The sequence below is a fragment of the Chanodichthys erythropterus genome, chromosome 18, assembly GCF_024489055.1.
Source record: "Chanodichthys erythropterus isolate Z2021 chromosome 18, ASM2448905v1, whole genome shotgun sequence".
NCBI classification, from domain to species: domain Eukaryota; kingdom Metazoa; phylum Chordata; class Actinopteri; order Cypriniformes; family Xenocyprididae; genus Chanodichthys; species Chanodichthys erythropterus.
Genome location: NC_090238.1, coordinates 5,787,501 through 5,807,875, shown reverse-complemented (window position 1 = coordinate 5,807,875; position 20,375 = coordinate 5,787,501). Strand labels below are relative to the sequence as shown.

The 20,375-nt window shown below is 35.9% G+C and overlaps 1 protein-coding gene across 5 annotated transcripts in view; it reads left to right on the top strand.

Moving 5' to 3' along the window:
• col12a1a (collagen, type XII, alpha 1a) overlaps nucleotides 1-20,375 on the top strand; it is a 95,269-nt gene that overhangs the window by 31,646 nt on the left and 43,248 nt on the right. For 4 of the 5 annotated variants that reach the window (XM_067366756.1, XM_067366753.1, XM_067366752.1 and 1 more), the window contains 14 exons: nucleotides 699-841; nucleotides 1,901-2,030; nucleotides 3,624-3,769; nucleotides 7,178-7,307; nucleotides 7,427-7,563; nucleotides 11,253-11,382; nucleotides 11,486-11,625; nucleotides 12,752-12,884; nucleotides 12,990-13,010; nucleotides 13,115-13,254; nucleotides 15,654-15,783; nucleotides 15,920-16,059; nucleotides 17,267-17,396; nucleotides 19,581-19,723. In XM_067366756.1, coding sequence (XP_067222857.1) covers nucleotides 699-841; nucleotides 1,901-2,030; nucleotides 3,624-3,769; nucleotides 7,178-7,307; nucleotides 7,427-7,563; nucleotides 11,253-11,382; nucleotides 11,486-11,625; nucleotides 12,752-12,884; nucleotides 12,990-13,010; nucleotides 13,115-13,254; nucleotides 15,654-15,783; nucleotides 15,920-16,059; nucleotides 17,267-17,396; nucleotides 19,581-19,723 — 1,793 coding nt within the window. The remainder of the gene's footprint in view (nucleotides 1-698; nucleotides 842-1,900; nucleotides 2,031-3,623; nucleotides 3,770-7,177; nucleotides 7,308-7,426; nucleotides 7,564-11,252; nucleotides 11,383-11,485; nucleotides 11,626-12,751; nucleotides 12,885-12,989; nucleotides 13,011-13,114; nucleotides 13,255-15,653; nucleotides 15,784-15,919; nucleotides 16,060-17,266; nucleotides 17,397-19,580; nucleotides 19,724-20,375) is intronic. The other variant, XM_067366755.1, reaches the window with a different exon arrangement.

Here is a 20,375-nt window from a genome sequence, read left to right as displayed (position 1 = left end):
CTTGACTAGGCTGCTTCTAGTCTGTGTGTTTTTTTATTTTTTTTGGAGCCTGGAACGTCTGTCTGTGCTTGGATCAAGTATCAGAGAGTCAAACTTTCATCACGAAAGGTCAAAGCCTTCGGGGGCTCAATTTTGTAAAAAGAGCAAGAGAAAAGGAAAGGCGTTTTTAGACCTAGCTGTTGATAGCACTCCATCGACACATAAACATAATGCTGCTGCAATTTAGCCACAATTCACATATGCAGCTTAGTATTAGCATAAGAAGATGGAGTTTTTGAAATGTTATGAGATCAGCAATAAAAATATTTAGTGTTCATTGAAAATGAAGGGTGGCGTAATAATGATTACCACAACCAAGGCTTGTGTGTCCACAAAACACAGTGTCCATTCACATTTGGAAATAGATTAATAAAAATAGTCAATAATTTCTCTCCTATGAAATATTTAAATATTCATAACATTGTTCTAATCAAACACATCACAAGTATGAAATTGAACTCTAAAATAACTCTGCAATTCTACAGTAAATAAGTTTAAAACATACTAGGAAAGTCATGAAAACCTTTCTTTCATTCACAGAATTATAGGTCAGATTCAGATTTGTTCAGAAACAGCCCTGATGACAGTAAACATGTGCAATTGTGGAGTATGTGGGGGGTCAAAGGCTAAACCCTAATTACCATCATTACCCCTCACAGGAGGAGGCCCGGAGCCACCCACTGATCTGACGACCTCAGAAGTGACCCATTACTCCTTCCGTGCCACCTGGGTCGGCCCTGATGGACCTGTAGAGAAGTACAGAATAGAGTATGTGAGCACTGCAGGAGGAGAACCACAACAGGTATGACCACTTCATATCTGTGTCAAGATGACTATTGCTCACGATTAGGGTTAGGGTTATGAACCAGCCTCTAAACTGAAGTGCTAAACATCAGTGTGCAACTATTCTAACATCATTTGGTCTATGTGCATAAGCAGTGTTGGAGGAAGTTGCTTTTAAAAGTAATGCGTTACAAAATTCATTACAGCAACATAATTTTTTTTTTTAAAGTTGCAAGTCAGCACCAACATTTTTGATAATTTCACAAAACTTTCATGGCCCCTGATATTATATCTGAAAATATAATATATCAAAAGAAAAAACAGAACCTCTACTTTAAAACAGCAACAACAACAAAAAACATTTTATTCTAGCTTCAATACTTGAATGTAGGTAAGTTTCATTAAAAAATCAACAAAAAAAAGCTGAGAAAATTGCGGTTTTGTCAAAGACTTCATCCAGATCGGATTCATAATGCAGAAAAAATAGATGGAGTAGATCAAGTGCATCAACACCCTCAAAGCTTCACAGTCCTGTAGCTCGTCCTGGGTCGACATTTCAAATAGTAACGTTAGGTATTTTGATTTATATGCTGTTTAATGTTTGCGTTAGCATACAGTCTTCTATCACTTGTTTCTGCTTCTTCACTTATTTTTGGATCCGGAGATTCAGTACGCTTTCAGAAGATAGCATGTAATAGCACCCCCTACCTTATAACAGTGAAAACATGGATTGCTCGGAAAACCCATCAATGGTGTGTCACAAATGACAGAAAATCTTGTCAATGGGGAAATTAATGTTAAAATTTCTAAAATAATGCATTACTTTACATGTTACATCAAAAAAGTAATCTGATTACATACTGCACATTACTTGTAATGCATTAACCCCAACACTGCACATAAATGATGGAGAATGAAAGGGCAAATAAGGACAAATCTAGACTTCTTTAAAAGTCTGGAAACAATTTGGAAAGGCTAACTTGTGTTTGACCTAGAAATGATTCATTTGTTTTCATTTCAAACACTGTCATGTCCTATTCTTGTGTGTTCTCACCTTTATTCCGTTCTTCTTTTGCAGTTGTTTGTGGATGGGGAGGTGACGACTGTGGTCTTGGAGAGTCTGACTCCACTGACGGAGTACATAGTGAAGGTTTACTCGGTGGTGGGAGAGGAGAGCAGTGACCCACTCAAAGGCACAGAGACCACATGTAAGTGTGCATTTACCCATAATTCACTCTTCACCAGAACAGCCAGAACCAATTCCTCAACAATATGTGTCAGCACGCTAAAACACACAGCAAAAAATAATCAGAAACAGATTGAATCCCACAATGGACAAATGTAATTGCTTGTTTTTGAAATGCATATTAATGAGGATATGGTTCTGCTCTTCTATATACCGCAGTAATACCACTTTTTAGTTGTAATACCTTGTTTTTTTTTACATTTTATGTGGTTAAAGTACCTTGGAGTACCATGAAAATACTGTGGTATTTAAATACAGTAATCATTCACAAGTATTGTATCATACAATACTAAAAATACTTTTTTTTTTTTTAAGAAATAAATTTGTATTCAGCAAGGATGCATTAAATTGATCAAAAATGTTTACATAGTTGCAAAAATCTATTTAAAATAAATGTTTTTTTTTTTACTTTCTATTCATCAAATTATCCTGACAAAATATGCATCATTGTTTCCATGAAAATTGTTAAGCAGCACAACTGTTTTCAACATTGATAATAATAAATGCAGCAAATCAGCACATTAGAATGATTTCTGAAGGATCATGTGACACTGAAGTCTGGAGTAATGATGCTGAAAATTCAGCTTTGATCACAGGAATAAATTACATTTTAAAATATATTCAAATAGAAAACAGTTAATATTTGACAATATGACTATATTTACTTTTTTTTTTTACTGTGTGTCAAATAAATCCATCCTTGCTGAGCATAAGTGACTTACCGTATATAACTGTAAAGTAACATATTGATACATATTGACATATTTTAGTATCATCTTTACTATTTAACAATGACCAGGATTTGCTGATGTTTAGCCAGTCAATGAGAAGGTGCAATTAAAATGCTACGCAATGTACATTGCTAATACACATGCTATTGCTGTACTTTTTTTTGCCATGTTTGTTTTGCTGCAAAATTAACATTATGAATTACCCCTAATATCATCATTTCTTTCACAGCGCCCTGATTGTAACTGTGTTTTCATACGTGTTTCATGCGGCATGATGCTGCTTTGCTGCTTTGCACCGCAAAGTGTCACTGTATTATTTCATGTACATACATGTTGTCTTTACACTGAAAAAAAGGATTTTCTTACTCAGTATTTTGACTTGTTTTCCAGTACAAATATCTAAAAGTTCTTAAATCAAGATCACATTTACTTGAGAAACAAAATGACATGAGATATTAAATCTTGTTTTCTGAAAAATGTATCAAAATTATGTGATCTCTTGAGTCATTTTGATTCTCAAGTAAATGTTTCTTGCTTTAAGAATGTTTAGATGTTCAAAAATGCTATGGTAAGAAAATCATTTTTTGCAGTGTATGTGTTGACGTTTGCACATCTGTTTGTCAGTCATTTCCATCACGTGAGTATCCCATGATCATTGTCATCCAACCATTGTCTATCATGGCATTCCATTCCACCTGGTCACACATCCATAATTCCACCTGGAATGCTTCCATGTTCCCATTCCAGCTTCAGTCCGCTTAAAAGGATAGTCAGGGATCGAAATGAATAAGAGAAAGAGAGAAAAGTCATGTTCCCCTCTGTAGTGCCTCTCAGTGCTGTGAGGAACATGAACATCTACAAAGTGCGCTCCACCACCATGAATGTGAGATGGGAAGCGGCCGAAGGGGCCACAGGCTACATGCTTCTCTACAGTGCCCTTAACGCCACTCAACCCTCTGTGGAGCGGGAGGTACGGTGACGCCACACATTTTAACCACTGCCCAGCCTGCTGTCCCAGTCGTTGAATGCCCACACTGCAAAAAAATAATTTTCATACTATTTTTGTCTTGTTCTCCCGTATAAATATCTTAAGATACATTTAATGAGGAGCAAAATGATTTAAAGAGATACTTTCAGTAAAACTTGGCTGCTTATGCAGTAGAAAGGCGAAACATTTTTTGCAATCAGTGATACAGAAAACTACAGAAAACAAAGAAAAAATAGCTTTTGCCAAATGGGTAGGAAAACTCCAACTATCATATGTTGCTGTTGCATTTTGCCGTCAAAGGCCACTCCAAATACAACCTTGCTTTAGTACGAAATACTTCTTAGCAAACTTTTAGTTATAATGGTGTCAACTGTATGTAGACTAGTAAACGTTTAACGGAAATGAATTACTTTCAGTTTCCAGTGAAAGATCCAGAGTGTTGTACACTGTATCAATTGCATCAATTTTTTTGAGTTATGACAACTTTGAGGGAATTTAAATTCAACTAACAAGCTACATTGAGTTAGAGGAACGTAATAATTTGTGGTATAAACACACATTTTTATGTTGATTACTCAAAATCAAAATTAAGTCACTCCAACTACCAGATTTGTAGCCCTGGAACCAATTAATCTTATGTATTTTAGTACAAATCAACAGCTATCATAGTGCATGCTAGCATAGCTTATTAACATGTATATTTAATGAACAAGTAAGATATTACTTGTCACCGGCATTAGCGCAGTCATTGCTTATAGAGTCAATGTAGCGTTTAAAAAAACTTTTTTTAAATGTCAAACATAACAGCATTAAACACTAACAGGTCTTTCCCTTCACTAAAAACAAGTAAATTAACACTTAATTTCAACATTTCTTCTTCTTATCCAGTCCTATGCAAATCATGCTGGGAACTAGAAATCCAATGCCTAATTTCTAAAGTTCTGAAGACAATTTCATTGAGTTACTACAACCTAATTTTTTTAAAAAAGAAAAAGGAATAAATTATAATTTTTAATTTGCAACCATGCATTGATTTAAGTTGTGGTAACAGGTCCCCTGAATTACTTTATAGAGGCAGTGGCTAAAGGCTGCAAAGATTCATAAATGTGGAGAGAACGCTGCAACGGAAAATCTGAAAAACCTCAGTGTTTGTAGTCAACATTTCAAAAATTGGGTTGACAACAGACAGTGTTTCATTCCAGATGGAGGGCAAAAAACGGAAAGAAATAGCCGTTTTCAGGAAAGCTTAAAAGCTTTCCAGATAAAAAGATGAAAGCTCAAAAAACTTTTGCTGATGAATAAACAGGTAAAAAAATACTGAGATTTTTTTTTTTTTTTTCTCAGAGCAGTCTTCAATATGAAGATAAATATTTAAAAAATACATGCAAAAAGTGTAAATGAAAATAATTTTGGACTTACTGGAAGAGTCAATGTTCTAATGGAAACCCAGTGGTCTTATGCAGCCCGAATCTGTCAACAACCATGACATACTGTGCAGAAAGAGGAAATGGAAAGCATTTTTGGAGATATTGTAGATACCACAGGTGGTAGGTCTACATTTAATGGCCTCAAAAACATCCTTTATATTGCAGCTTTTGGAAAATATCAGCTCATTAGCACTTTGGGGCTTTTTAGCACAGGTTTTCTTTCAAGTATTTCTCATAGTGGGAAGATCCAGAGGTCTCGACGTCAGTTCTGGCTAGAATCTGATGTCCACAGGGCTTGTCTCAGAGCGCAGATGTTTCAAAATTGCTCCACTATTTTTTTTTTTTTTTCATTAGAAAGAAAGAATATGCTTAGTTTTTATACTTTTTTCAGAAAATTTTACATTTCTCAGACAACAAGACCTAATATCTTAAGTGATTTTGCTTCTTCAGTAAATGTCTCTTAATTTAAAAAATATTTAGCTATTTTTATTAAAACAAGACAAAGTAAGAACTAAGTAAGAACATATATTTTTTGCAGAGATAAAGAAATAAATAAAGGGCATAATAAGTACTTGCTTGTTAGGTGCAAAATACGTGTCTCTGTGGTTTTGTGTGCGAAAATTTATCAGTCAAGACTGAAATCAGTCTCTATACTGTTATAGAAAACTATATAAAGGATTCACAAGTATTTGTGCTTAAACTGCCCTGCTGAAAAGACCAGCATGTGTTGTGTTTTGGATTCTGATCAAAGTCAAGAGGAAATCAAAATGAACCCTATTTACTTTCTTGGCCATGATCTGTCTGTTTTCTAAAGAAAGAAAAATGCTGCCAATTTTTTAACTCTTTGTTACAAATGTTATTCGCTCCACCTCTGAGACTCATCTTGGCCATGTAAACTGTGTTCTGCACAGTGTTATTTTAGTCAAATTATTGAAAATAAATAAACAGTCAGTAATACAATAAAAACAAAATAGCAAATTACAAACACTTGGGCAAATACAATAGGAAAAAAAGATACAAATGAAACAAACAGTGCTTTAAGTTTTTCATGCAAGTCTATAAGTATTTAGCTAACAGCCTGCTACAGAAATTAATAATCAAATGTAATATAAAACACAGCATAGTCTTCACTATAAGAATTAAACTTGCTTTGATTCTTATTAAAGCTACAAATGTTCTTTGGTTTAATGACATTAAAGACACACAACAGCTGGAATATTAGGCTGCTGTCACTTTAAGACCAACTGCACTGATTCAATATACTGATACACATCCAGTTCGGTTTTGTGCTTTTAATAACTTTTTTAATATCAAGCACATCCCATTTTATGAAAATCATGTTACATGGTTTTATTAATTTGCACATGAAGTTCGGCTTTTAAAGAGGAGCAAAAGTGCACAGGAATGCGGCACAATAACGGTTTTTATCTTGATTATCGTTTTTTTTTTCTTTTTTAATAATCATTGGAAGCCAAAATCTAAACTTGATTTTAAATAATCGCACATCCCTAATATGTCTATATAGGTTTTAGTTTTAATTTATTTAGTTTTATTTATTTTAAAACTTAAGCTTAAACTAAACAAAAATAAGAAATTAAAATACTTTTTTTTAAATAAATATTTATATATATATATATATATATATATATATATATATATATATATATATATATATATATATATATATATATATATATATATATATATATATATATATATATATATATATTTGATTTAATTTTAGTTAATGTTTATTTTATTTCAAATAATGAAATTTTTTTTTTTAATGGTTTTAGTTAACAATAAAAATCCTGATTCATCCTTCATATCTCTCCTCAAAGCAGCACTGACCACCATAAACAAGCTTAGAAATTCATGCTGGTCTTTTCAGTGCGGTCATAAGCGATTCTTCCATCAATAAGTCCACCATCCCTTTCATTTGTGATGTGGTTGACCTTCACAGATGCGTGTGAAAGGAAAAGTTACTGATGTCCAGCTGAAGAAACTTCGTCCCAACACGGCCTACAGTGTTTCCATCTTCGCCCTGCACGGCAATTACGCCAGTGACCCTCTCACTGATCAGGGGGTGACCCGTAGGTGGCAATAGGGCTTTCTTCCCCTCAGCAGGGATGTTTTGCAGCGTATCAGATTCTCATCGTTTGTTTGTCTGTTTTTTTTTTGTTTTTGTTTTTTAAATCTCTCCCGTCTATAGTGCCTCTTCCTCCATCCGGTGAGTTGAGGATTATGGATTTTACCCACAGCACCATGCAGCTGGACTGGGATGCTTCGCCCGGCGCCGTTCGTAAATACATCATCACTTACAAGCCAGAGGATGGAGAGGTGAAGGAGGTAAGGACATAACCCATACCTGCAAACTCATCACCAGAAACTGGCCCTTCACCAGATTTGTGATTAAATGAATGTATATCTAAAGGGAGCTGACTGTCTTCAGAAAAGTTTTGATGGCATTTTCTTTCCATCTTACCTCCGTATGATGCCTAATTAAGTGGACACGGATATTGTTTACACAGATAACTGGGGTAACCGCTGTATTTATGCTTTTAAGTCTGACCTACTGTCAGAGAGTTCAGGCCAATTAGGCTGAAATGTGAGGGTTTTTTTAGAGTCATTTAGTTTTTACAGTAATTTATCATGTTACCATAAACATTGGTGTTGTTTCAAAAGAAGGTTGCTACCTAAATGAAATGTAATTCTTTTCTAAGATCAGAATTTTCCAAAACAGCTTCAACTACTGAATCCAATAATTTTTTTTTAGAAAAATCACTGGTCCGCAGTTTGAGAAAGCATAAATGGCATTCATTTCAATAAGTTTCAGTAAGAGGGTTTTGATGATCTAATAGTCAAAATAAAAAGTAATTTTTTCATGTAATATCTATGTTATCTGATGAACCACATGCGGGTTGGACGGGCCGTATGCTGCCTGCTGTCCGTGTTTTGAGTAGCGCTGCACTTGGGATTAATTGTGTGGACAGCTTATCAGCTGTTAAACAACAATCTTGTTTTCAATTGTGCAAAGCGTTCCTGGGTCACTGTGGAAGCCTTCCTGTGGAAAGATTCCTGTCTGTTTACACAACGCATCCAGGCAGAAAACCAAAAAACAGACTCGTGTTGATGTATTTGGGACCTTTTAACATATCAGCAATTACGTTACACAATTCAGTGGAGACAGCAGCTGCCGAGAGAGTACAGCTGCTCTCCAGGGCTTCGGTTACGGTGATCATCTACCAAAGATTGCGAGAACAGACAGCCGACAGAAAAAGATGGAGTTTTGAGTGGCATGCAGCAGTCCACTGCTTTGGAATGTGTGTTTTATGGTTGGGTTTTTTTCCCTATGATTTTTTTTTAACTCTCAGTGGCAGTTTTGGCATCAGCGCTGCTCCACATCCTGGGACATTAATCATGACTTAATGCTGCTCATAACTCTTCATTCTGGGATGAAAAGATGAAACAAACATGCACACAAATGTGGGCCCAGGTGGATCGAAGCCTGAGAAGCCTGGCAGATGGTGGCAGCTCCTGTTACCTGACAGATGATGAGGATGATCCGGTACTGGATCAAAGATCAAGATTCTGCAGGAACTTTAAGTGCTATTGAGACACCGTTGTTCCTCTCAATGTCAATCCATCACATGCGCTGCCACATTGACTGTCCAAACTGTGAGTGCTTGATGAGGAGATCAATAAAAACCTGAACAGAGCTGTCCATTAGCTTTCTGCCAAAAACGCACACAGTCCCAAGCCCTTCACTAGCGAGTATCCTGTCTGTGCATGAGATGTCACATCAAAGGCAGCAGACAGGGAAAAATGTAACTCCATTGTTGATTTTTAAGAGCTCTCCTGGTAAAACACCAACTATCCATCCATTCGTTCTCCAAACCGCTTGTCCTATGTATGGTTGCAGAGATGCTGGAATTATCTTCTCTATATAGAAATATTTGCTCTTTATATATTGCTTTATGTTGGTTGTCAGTAGATAAAGATGCTTTTTCCCCAGAGAATGTTGTAATTACAGCACCTACCGGCCAGTGCTACCTCTGTAGTAGGGCTGGACGATATGACGATATGAATCAAAATCTCGATTAATTGAAATGTTTGTTTTTTTTTGGCCTAATAGTTCACTGACAAGGTTTGTACTGTAAATATGCAACTGTTAAAGGTATTTTTTCCTAATGAAAGAGTGCTCAGACATAATAGCTCACTTTCAGCAGTCATTTTATCTATGGTTCGTTACATTTCTTACAGATTTCTGCTCATTGTAAATCAGATACAGATAAATTAGCACAGTACCAGTGCATTTATTTGAATGCATTAATGAGAGAGTGATTGCGTGTGAATTCGTTTCTAAGCTACTTTAGTGATAAATCACAGGACAGAGTTGACAACGAGTTTCTGTATTCCTGTCTATGCGTGCGATCTAATGTCTGTACAAGCCTTAAAAGGTAAGTTCAACCAAAAATGAAAATTATGTCATTAATTACTCACACTCATGTCGTTCCACACCCATAAGACCTTCATTCATCTTCAGAACACAAATTAAGATATTTTTTGATAAAATCAGTTGTGCTCAGTGAGGCCTCCATTGACAGCAATAACACTCCCTTTTTCAATGCCCAGAAAGCTACTAAAAACATATTTAAAACAGTTCGTGTGACTACCGTGGTTTAACCTTAATGTTATGAAGTGACGAGAATACTTTTTGTATGCCAAAAATAACAAAATGGCAACTTTATTCCACAATATCTAGTGATGGGCGATTTCAAAACACTGCTTCATGAAGCTTCGAAGCTTAACGAATATTTTGTTTCGATTCAGTGGTTCAGTGTGTATCAAACTGCCAAAGTCACGTGAACTATTGAAGTTTCAAAACACTTACAACGTAACGAAGCCCCGTTTACTGAAACCTTGTGATTTTGGCACTCTGAACCACTGATTCTGATATTGTGGAATAAAGTCCCTATTTGTTATTTTTGCCGCACAAAAAGTTTTCTCATTGCTTTATGATATTAAAGTTGAACAACTGTAGTCACATGAACTGTTTTAAATATGTTTTTAGTAGCTTTCTGGGCATTGAAAAAGGGAGTGTTTTTGCTGGCGATGCAGGCCTCACTGAGCCATCAGATTTTATCAAAAATATCTTAATTTGTGTTCTGAAGATGAATGAAGGTCTTACGAGTGTGGAACGACATGAGGGTGAGTAATTAATGACTGAATTTTCATTTTTAGGTGAACTAACCCTTTAAAACACATACAATTGACAAAGTGTAGTGAACACGCAAGTGAAAGTGATCTGACTTCAGGGCTCACGTGTTGTCAGAGACACAGCGCGGCTCGGCTCTCTGTGTCACAGAAAACAGCTCTTGAGCGCTGAAGTGAGGTGTTTTTCATATTGTTGTTCTTGAATAGTGAAAAATCACTCGAATGTTCAAACATGCCAGCCTTTAAACATACAAGTGAAAACTTTTGTGAGGACGCAAGCGATATTGATTTCACTTCGAGGCTCGCACGCTGCCTGTGTGTGTTGACTCAGCGGTTGAATTTGCCTACATGTTGCTTCCATGCCGCTGACTGGATGGGGCGGAGTCATATGACGACACACGCGGTAGTATGTTTTTAAGTATAAAGTATTCACAGGATTAAAAACCCAAAATAGCTGACATGGGAAAATTACGTCAGTCTGAATTTTGGTTTCGATTACATTTCAATGAATCATCCAGCCCTACTCTGTAGTCCCATTTACACACTTATAAGGAACCAATCTTTTCACCACAAGGTGGTATTACTGTATTTTGTGTTATAGAATAAAAGGTGAGCTTTTGGTCACCACAGACCTTATCTTAATCTAACAGTTTGTGTTACTGACTATGAAATTTGGAATCAGTATTCAGATGTATCATTTGTAAGTAATCTACTCAGCTAACTGACTATGCTAACCAGCCAAACCTTGACCTCCTGCTGCTGCCGACTCTTTTTGCTGTGGATTGTGTGGCCATAACTGCACTTCTCATATTTCAATTTAGCTTGAAGTTGACGGTGATGTTACGTCCAGAGGACTGGATAATCTCATTTCCCAAACAGAATATGATGTGGCTGTGACTCCGGTTTATGATTCTGGCACCGGAAACCCAATGCTTAACCAAGCCACCACAGGTAATAGTGTAAATCTCTGTTATCTGGCCTAGTACTTGATTTTTAAATGTTTCATGGTTTTTATTGTAACCCAAAACTCAACTTCTCTTCCTGGACGGTTTAGATGTTGTTCCTGCTCCGAAGAACTTGAGGTTCTCTCAAGTGACCCTGACCAGTTTCAGGGCTCATTGGGAGCACGGCGCTCCTGATGTCGCTCTCTACCGCATCGGCTGGACCAAGAGTGGAGAGAGCAACTTTCAATATGTAAGACATCAGAGACTGAACTTGAGTTCTGATTCATCAATAAATCTCCTTCCTGAAAATTCATAATAGTACTTCACTGCTATTCTTAAAGAGATAGTTCAACTTTGTAAGTTGAGGGTGAGTAAATGATGACAGAATGTTCTTTTTTGGGTCAACTAGTCTTTTCAGATAGAGACTCTGAACTATTATAATGTGCTTTTATAATAACCGTTGCTACATGGTTCATGATTAGTCTTGAATATTTGTCTAAAAATAACTATATTTAAATTTCATACCACTGTAAAATCGCTGCTGCTAATTTTAGCTGAAAATATTCAGGTAACAGGTTACAGGATATTGGCTTTAGTTGAACATCTGCTGTTTCATAGTCAGAACAATAAGGAGAAAAGTGATTTTTGACAGGTTTCTTTACAAAGTTTTTAAAAATATTATAAATATTATAAAATACACCAAAATACTAAAGTGAGAAAATCTACTGCTTCTTGTTTTCAAAAGCTAAGAAAATTTGTTTAATTTATTAACTTTTAAATACTTAAGTACAATTAAATGTGTATATATTTTACTTTCACTTTCAGTAGTTTTGCAGTCTTTTTGTCATTTTCATACTTTAAAAAAATATATATATTTATATATATATATATATATATATATATATATATATATATATATATATATATATATATATATATATATATAGTATTTATTAAATTTAATTTCAGTTTTAGTTATTTTAGTCCATCAACTTAAACTGATTTTTTTTAATAATCTATTTTATTTTATAATTTTTTTTTTTTCAGTTGACGTTATTTTATTTCAAGCAACTGATATGTTTCTTTTATAGTATTAGATCTAATTTTAGTTAACTATAATAACTCTGATTTCACTCAAGTATTTTTTGTATGTGGTAGGTACTTTTAATTGAGTAAAATGTTTGACATAATATCTATTCATTACATGTACGATTTCTCAGTACTTTTTACACCGCTGCATGCAATAGTGATTGTTAGTATCTAGCAATAGTAAGTAGCAATAGTTTTGTTTGTATCTCAGTATTTGGTTAATGGTAATTACATGTTACACACAGATGTACAGTACTGTATGAGTCTAACACCACACTCTTCCTCAGGATATCTTGAGCAATGAGGACACCACTACCGTTCTGCAGAACCTGGAGCCGGACACCCTCTATGACGTTTCTGTCACTGCCATTTACCCTGATGAGTCTGAGAGCGAAGATCTTTTAGGCAGTCAGCGCACATGTAAGAAACCACAAAATCCATATAATTAACTTGAGTTTTTTCATTGACTGTACTTCAGCCACCACATGTGAATTTGACAAACACTTTTTTTCTCTCCGTACTCAGTGTCAAAAATTGTTACACCTGGTGAGTCTGTTATTTTCCAGATACAACATTTGACATTTGGCTGGCATATGGATATAATTATGTTTTAGAGTGCAAAACTGAAATATCAATATTTTTTCTTATAGCTCCCAGTGGACCTCCTCAAAACCTCCAGGTGTTCAACGCAACCACCACTTCCCTCACTGCCAAATGGGATCATGCTCCTGGACGAGTCCAAAACTACAGGATTACCTACATACCGGTTGCAGGAGGAAGATCACAATCTGTAAGGAACATTTCAACATTTTTTTTTGTTGATATTATCTGGCTGACTGAATCACCTGTAGATGTGTATCATTTCCACTAGTGCCAACAAACGAAATTACGAATGTTTTCCCAGCACCAACAGTAACTGTGCTGTTTAACTGTGCTGTTTTGACTGCTTCTAAATGTGTTTTAAGTGATAATAACAAAATGTTTTGAACCCCTAGAAATTTGTTTTGAACAATAAATTGCGCATATACCTTTCATTTACTTATCCAATACATGAATCACAGAATGAATGTGCTTGTCTCATCTTGTGCATGTTTACTTCAAGAGTTCAAACTTAAAGGGTTAGTTCACCCAAAAATGAAATTTCTGTCATTAATTTCTCACCCTCATGTCGTTCCACACCCGTAATTAAGATATTTTTGATAAAATACAATAGCTCAGTGAGGCTTCTATTGCCAGCAAGATAATTAACACTTTCAGATGAACAGAAAGCTACTAAAAACATATTTAAAACAGTTCATGTGACTACAGTGGATCAACCTTAATATTATAAAGTGACGAGAATACTTTTTGTGTGCCAAAAAACAAAATAATGACTTCAACAATATCTAGTGATGGCGATTTTAAAACTGCTTCATGAAGCTTCGAAGCTTTATGAATCTTTTGTTTTGAATCAGTGGTTCGGAGTGCTTATCAAACTGCCAAAGTCACATGAACTATTGAAATTTTGCAACGTTTATGATGTAACGAAGCTTAGTTTACTGAAATCACGTGACTTTGGCAGTCGATACACAGTTAATACACAGTTGAACCACTGATTCGATACAAACGATTCGTAAAGCTCAGAAGCTTCATGTTTTGAAATCGCCCATCACTAGATATTGTTGAATAAAGTCATTATTTTGTTTACAAAAAGTATTCTTGTCACTTCATAACATTAAGGTTGAACCACTGTAGTGACATGAACGGTTTTAAATATGTCTTTAGTAGCTTTCTGAGCATCTGAAAGTGTTGATTATCTTGCTGTCAATGTAGGCCTCACTGAACCATCAGATTTTATCAAAAATATCTTCATTTGTGTACTGAAGATGGAACAACATGAGGGTGAATCATTAATGACAGAAAGTTAATGAATTATTCAATTATTGAGGTTATAAAAACTGCACCGTTCAAAGGTTTGGGGTCAGTACAATTTTTTTTTAAGAATTTAATACTTTTTTCAGCAATAATGAACAGTAAAGACATTTATAATTGTACAAATGATTTCTATTTCAAGTAAATGGTGCTCTTTTGCAGCAAAAATCAGCACATTAGAATGATTTCTGATGGATCATGTGACACTGAAGACTGGAGTAATGATGCTTAAAATTCAGCTTTGATCACAGGAATAAATTACATTTTCAAATACATTCAAATAGAAAACAGCTGTTTTAAATTGTAATCATATTTCACAATATGACTTTTATTACTGTATCAATTAAATGCAGCCTTAGTGAACAAGAGACTTCTTTCAGCCTGGCACTTTGCCCAAAACCACTCTCAAACCAACAAACCAGGCCAGGCTTGGAGACCTGCAAGTCTTAGGCTGTTTTAAGATGTTTTTGTCTTCAGCATCAGCTATCATATTAATATTTTCCATGTTTTAATGGTATCTGAGTGGGTGCAGAGGTGTTGTTTTTCTGTACTAAAATCATTGCAGTGATTTTTTCCGCTTCTGTTTTCTTCATCAAGAAGGCAGATTTACACTGGCAGCAGTCACAGAAATAACAGCATAAAACTGCACACTGTTTTGCTTCGCTGAAAAACAGTCCTATCTGCAATCATATTTGTGATGTGCTGTTCTTGACATTAATGCGGTTATCCAGCATCGCTGAGGATTGCTTAAGCTTATTTAATGGAATATTCTGGGCTAAAAACGAAAGTTCTATCAGTGACATGCTGTTTACCAAAGAAAATTCATCGCTTCAAACTCAGAGTAAATGTAAACGTAAATGCATTGCAGTAAAAGTGCTGTTGGTTTGCTTTATCTAGCTGAGGAATGGGCCGGGATTATTTTGGTGACACTTTACAATAATGTTTCATTAGTTAACATTAGTTAACATGAACTAATAATGAACTGCACTTCTACAGCATTTATTAATCTCAGTTAATGTTAATTTCAACATTCACTAATACATGATTAAAATCAAAAGTTGTATTTGTTAACATCAGTTAATGCACTGTGAACTAACATGATATATGAAAATTTTTATTAACTAACATTAACAAAGATTAAAAAATACTGTAACAAATGTGTTGCTCATTGTTAGTTCATATTAGTTAATACATTAACTAATGAGACCTTACTGTAAAGTGTTACCAATTTCAGAAACGAATTTCCACAATAAATACAATTCATTCTCTCTGTCACAGACACAGATTGGAGGAAAGAAAAACACCGTTATTCTGCAGAAACTGACTCCAGATACTCCCTACTCCATCACTGTTGCTGCAATCTACGCGAGTGGAGATGTCAAAGACATTTCTGGCCAAGGAAAGACATGTAGGTGACCAACACACGATTTTACCACATTCACAGGACCTGTTGGTTACCTAGCTACATTTTCAGATAGTATGTAAATTACATAAATGAGGTCATTGTTGACATGCTGAATAGAGTTTTATGTGTGTTCCCATAGTACCACTGGGCAGTGTGAGAAACCTGCAGGTCACGGACCCCACGGTCAGCACTCTGAATGTGCGCTGGGAGCCGGCTGAGGGGAGCGTACGGCAATACAGGATTTACTACCAGCCCGTCACAGGGGGCGCAGAAGACATGGTACGTCCCATGGCACCTTCTAAACTATTATTTCATGTTCGGGTCAATTTGACCCATGACACGTTTTTGAACCGTCAGAAATACTGGTGAAACTAAGATGTTTTTCTTGAAATTATGTGACTTTTCTCATTTAGGGTCATGAACATGCCTGGTGTTGTGGAATGTTTGTCACGATTGTTATGTTAGTCGGTCAATTTGACCCGTAACTTTAATGGCTAAAAGCAGGTGCACAGAAAGTCAGTTTCTCAACTATCCTTTGAGGGTACTTACATTTAGGCATTTGGCAAATGCTTTTATTTGAAGAAATGTATGCTGTTTGGAAGGTGTTCATTTTTAGACGTTCATGCATCTGAAATTTTGATTTATTATTAGATTGTCCTGATGGACTACTGGTAGAAGTTTTGTTCAGCATGTCAGAGGTTCTGGGTTCTAATCCACCTTTGTATCATTTTTTTTTTTTTTTCTCTCATGAAAACCAAAGATGTTGATCAGTGATTGTATATCAAGAGCAGGGACAGGTTATGTGCATTTTGCTTTGTGATTTTACCGAAACGAGTCTCTGAAACGGCGTTAAGCGATAGATTGAAGCGCTCATCTGTGTGAAGACTGCGCAGTGTGCACAAGTGCCAAGAGAACACTGTTGCACCATATCGCCTATTATTTAACACAAACAAACGAATTGATGATCAACTAGAGAGGTTTCTTTTGTATTAGAATACATCCATCCCGCAAGATGTTTCAGAAAGTGGTGGGGACAATATCGACCCTGGCAAAAAGTGGTAGGGACATGTCCCACCCGTCCCACCTGCAAATTACGCCTATGATCGAATCTAATTAGAAACAGAACATAATGATTGTACCCAGAAATTCAGCGTTATCAATGTTTAAGCAATGTTCTCCACAGGCTTTGCTTCAGGACTCAGATTTAATAGCAATATAACAGATGCACAAAATCCCATAGACTCACATTGAAGGCCAGAATATCACAGAGACTTACAGTTGTGCTCTTTTGACTTGGACCAGTAAGCACCCTCCAAGCAACACCCAGACAACCATTTGGACAAGTGCATAGACATATACTGCAGTAAATACACCTTAGCAACTGCGTAGAAACATTTTGTCTGCCATTCAAAGCATTGTGCCAGTGACTTTTGCAGAGACCAGACAAAAAAATACAACCCTTTTTTTTTTTTTTATGTTCTCTTAGGTTCAGGTTCCTGGAGCCACCACCAGTTCAGTTCTGAAGAACCTGCTGTCCGATACGGAGTACACAGTAACAGTAGTGCCAGTATACGCTCCTGGAGAGGGCAAGCGCATGTCTGAGACTGGAAAAACACGTGAGTTGATGCAGCTTCTTATTTTAGCGTGATTGGAAAGCAAATAATTCCCATACTCATCCATCATACACTCCCCATTCACAGAAAACCTTTTGCCAAAGATTTAAATCCAGAAAGTGCAAAGTGTAGTTTTCTTGCTTTTCCATTTTAAGTTTTGTACTTATAAATAGAATCTCAGAAACTTGAGTCAGCTTTTATTGGATTGATCACCAAGGGAGGAATGCTGATGTGCTGGCAACCCCTTAAATGTGACTCCAGTCTGGGCTTAATGAGCCTTCTTTATGGGGTGTAATGACTGGAGATGCTGGAGAGAGGGCTACAAACAATCTATTTCACCAAATGGAAAACCCAGGGAGGTGCAAGGACATAAAAGCACCCTTATTTACTGCTGTCAGCTCAATGCTCCTCATGTCACAGTCAAACTAACAGGTTTTTGTTGGCGTCACTGTTTTTCCACCAGTGGTTGTTTGCTTCCCATCATTTGCGTTATTTTGTTTTCCCAGTGTTCTTTGTGTGACAGTGCCACATTAATGCAAGTGTAAGTTTTGTATCAGGGATTTTGTTGTTGGAAATCCAAAGCCTGTTCCATCGGCTTTGTGTTTCCATGCGCCATGGTGTCATGACTTCAAATTACGTTTACAAATGTTTAAATATGCAAATGAGGCATTATCTATGAAAGCTTGTTTCTGCCGTGGAATAAAAAAATTACAAAACGTAATTGCGACTTTTTATCTAACAATTTTGACTTTTTTCTCACAAGCTATAAAGTCAGAATTACAAGGTGTAAACTTGCAATTCTGAGATATAAACTTGCAATTGTGAGAAAAAAAATTCAGAATTATGAGATATAAACTTGCAGTGGCAAGTTATAAAGTGTAAAGATCACAATTCAGGCATTTTCTCTATGAAATTCTGAAAAAATTAAGTCAGAATTGTGAGATATAAACTCGCAGTTCTGAGAAAATGTCAAAATTGTGAGCTGACTTTTTTCTCAGAATTGGACTTTAAAACTATAGCTCTCAATTCTGGCTGTATAACTTGCAATTGCGAGTTTATATCTCACAATTCTTTCATTCTTAGGATTGTGTTCTTTCATTCTTAGTCTTTTATTCTTAGGATTGTGAGATATAAATTATATTCTGAGAAATAAAGTAAGAATCGTGCCTTTACTAGCTTATCTCATAATGCTTTTTTTCTCACAATTGTGAGTTTATATCTCAGAATTGCACATTAATATCTTGTAATTATGACTTTTTTAACTTGCATATGTGAAAAAAGGCAGAATTGCATGATATATACTCTCAATTCTGAGAAATAAAGTCAGCTCAAAATTTTTACATTTTCTTATTTTTTTAACATTTTCTTATTTTTTTTTACATTTGACTTATTTTTTTCAGAATTGCAATTTTATTTCTCAGAAATGCGACTTTACATCTCACAGTTATGAGAAATTAAGTTTCAGTTCGGAGAAAAGGTCAGAATTGCGAGATAAAAAGTCACAATTACCTCTTTTATTTTTTATTCAGTGGCAGTAATAAGCTTTAAAATTTGTGTTTTATTCTGTTCACATATTAGAGTCAAAGGTTTTTACAGAAAGGATTTTGGATATCTGTTTTTATCAGAAAATACTGTCTAAAACACTGCTAGAATAAAATTAACTCTCACCATGTTTTTAGGAATGAAAATCAGGTGAATAATATATGAAGAAACCCCTCTTTAAAAACCTTCAGAATATGAAAAGCCAAACAGCCTAAAATCTCAAAATTGACCAGTTCAAGAAAAAAAAGTTTTTGCCTGCAGTGTCTTGCCAAATTTACTGCATCTAAAAGAGTGCAGCTAAAATATAATGTCTTTAATTTATTTTGGGGCATAATGCACCTTGGGTATTCCCCAGATTTCTTGAGACTAACCCAAATGCTGTGTATCAGCCGTATTGAGTAGGCTCTGTTTTAGTTTAAACACCATTTAACCAGACAGATCTCTTTTGACCCTTTTGAAATGTATAATTTGATTCTGTAGTGGTTGACATTTAAACTTCCGTTGCTACTATTGTGTTTAGACCTGTACGTAGGAAATCCTCTTGTAAATAGTTGTACATTTCTTTACCTCTTTAACCACTCTAACCACTCACTCCTTTTACTGTCTTTCGTTTTATGATACTGCTCCCGCTCATGTCTGAAACAGTGGTGCGGACCCCTGCCAGGAACATCCAGGTTTACAACCCCACCACAAACACTCTGAACGTGCGCTGGGAGCCGGCCTCCGGAGAAGTGCTGCAGTATCGCGTCGTCTATGCCCCCCTCCATGGAAACCGGCCCTCTGAATCTGTAAGTCCTTGTCGTTAGGCTCACGTGAGAGGTCGTACAGGAAATACCGCCATGACAGATGTCAGTCTCTGGACCTTTTGAGTGCAACGATCTGTTTGCAATCTGTCCCTCTGCATAGATGTTTGTGTTTTTAATGTCGTGTAATCTCGTTCTCACTTGAACTTCATTGCCTGAGAGGGATTTTCGCAAAGCTCCGAAATCCATAAATGGCTTTTATTGTCATCAGACCCTTGCGTAAAGAAAGCAGCTGTGGAAATCTTCAGCCCAAACCTGTTTTATTTCAGCAGTGAGGAAAACAGAGTCCAAACATTCTGTCTCATGTCTTAATAGAACTAGCTTCTTATCTGCAGCCACAAAGAACCTTTTCCGTTATTATGGCCAGTTTTCCAAATCGATTTCAATGATTCACGTTTTAGTCCAGAAATTCTCTGCACTTTAATTTTAACCTCCAGTATGTGATGAATTCTTTCACCTTTTTCCACTGGATGCCTGAAAACCCCCAAGCACAGAAGTACAATCAATTGTCTACTGGTCTCAATCTTCAAAATAAAGGATAGTGTTGTGAGAAATGAAAAAAGGGAAAAAAAGGGAGTTTCCCATGTCATTAATTGGGAAGTCAGTGACCCCCATGACCTGGCATTGTGAAGAGTGT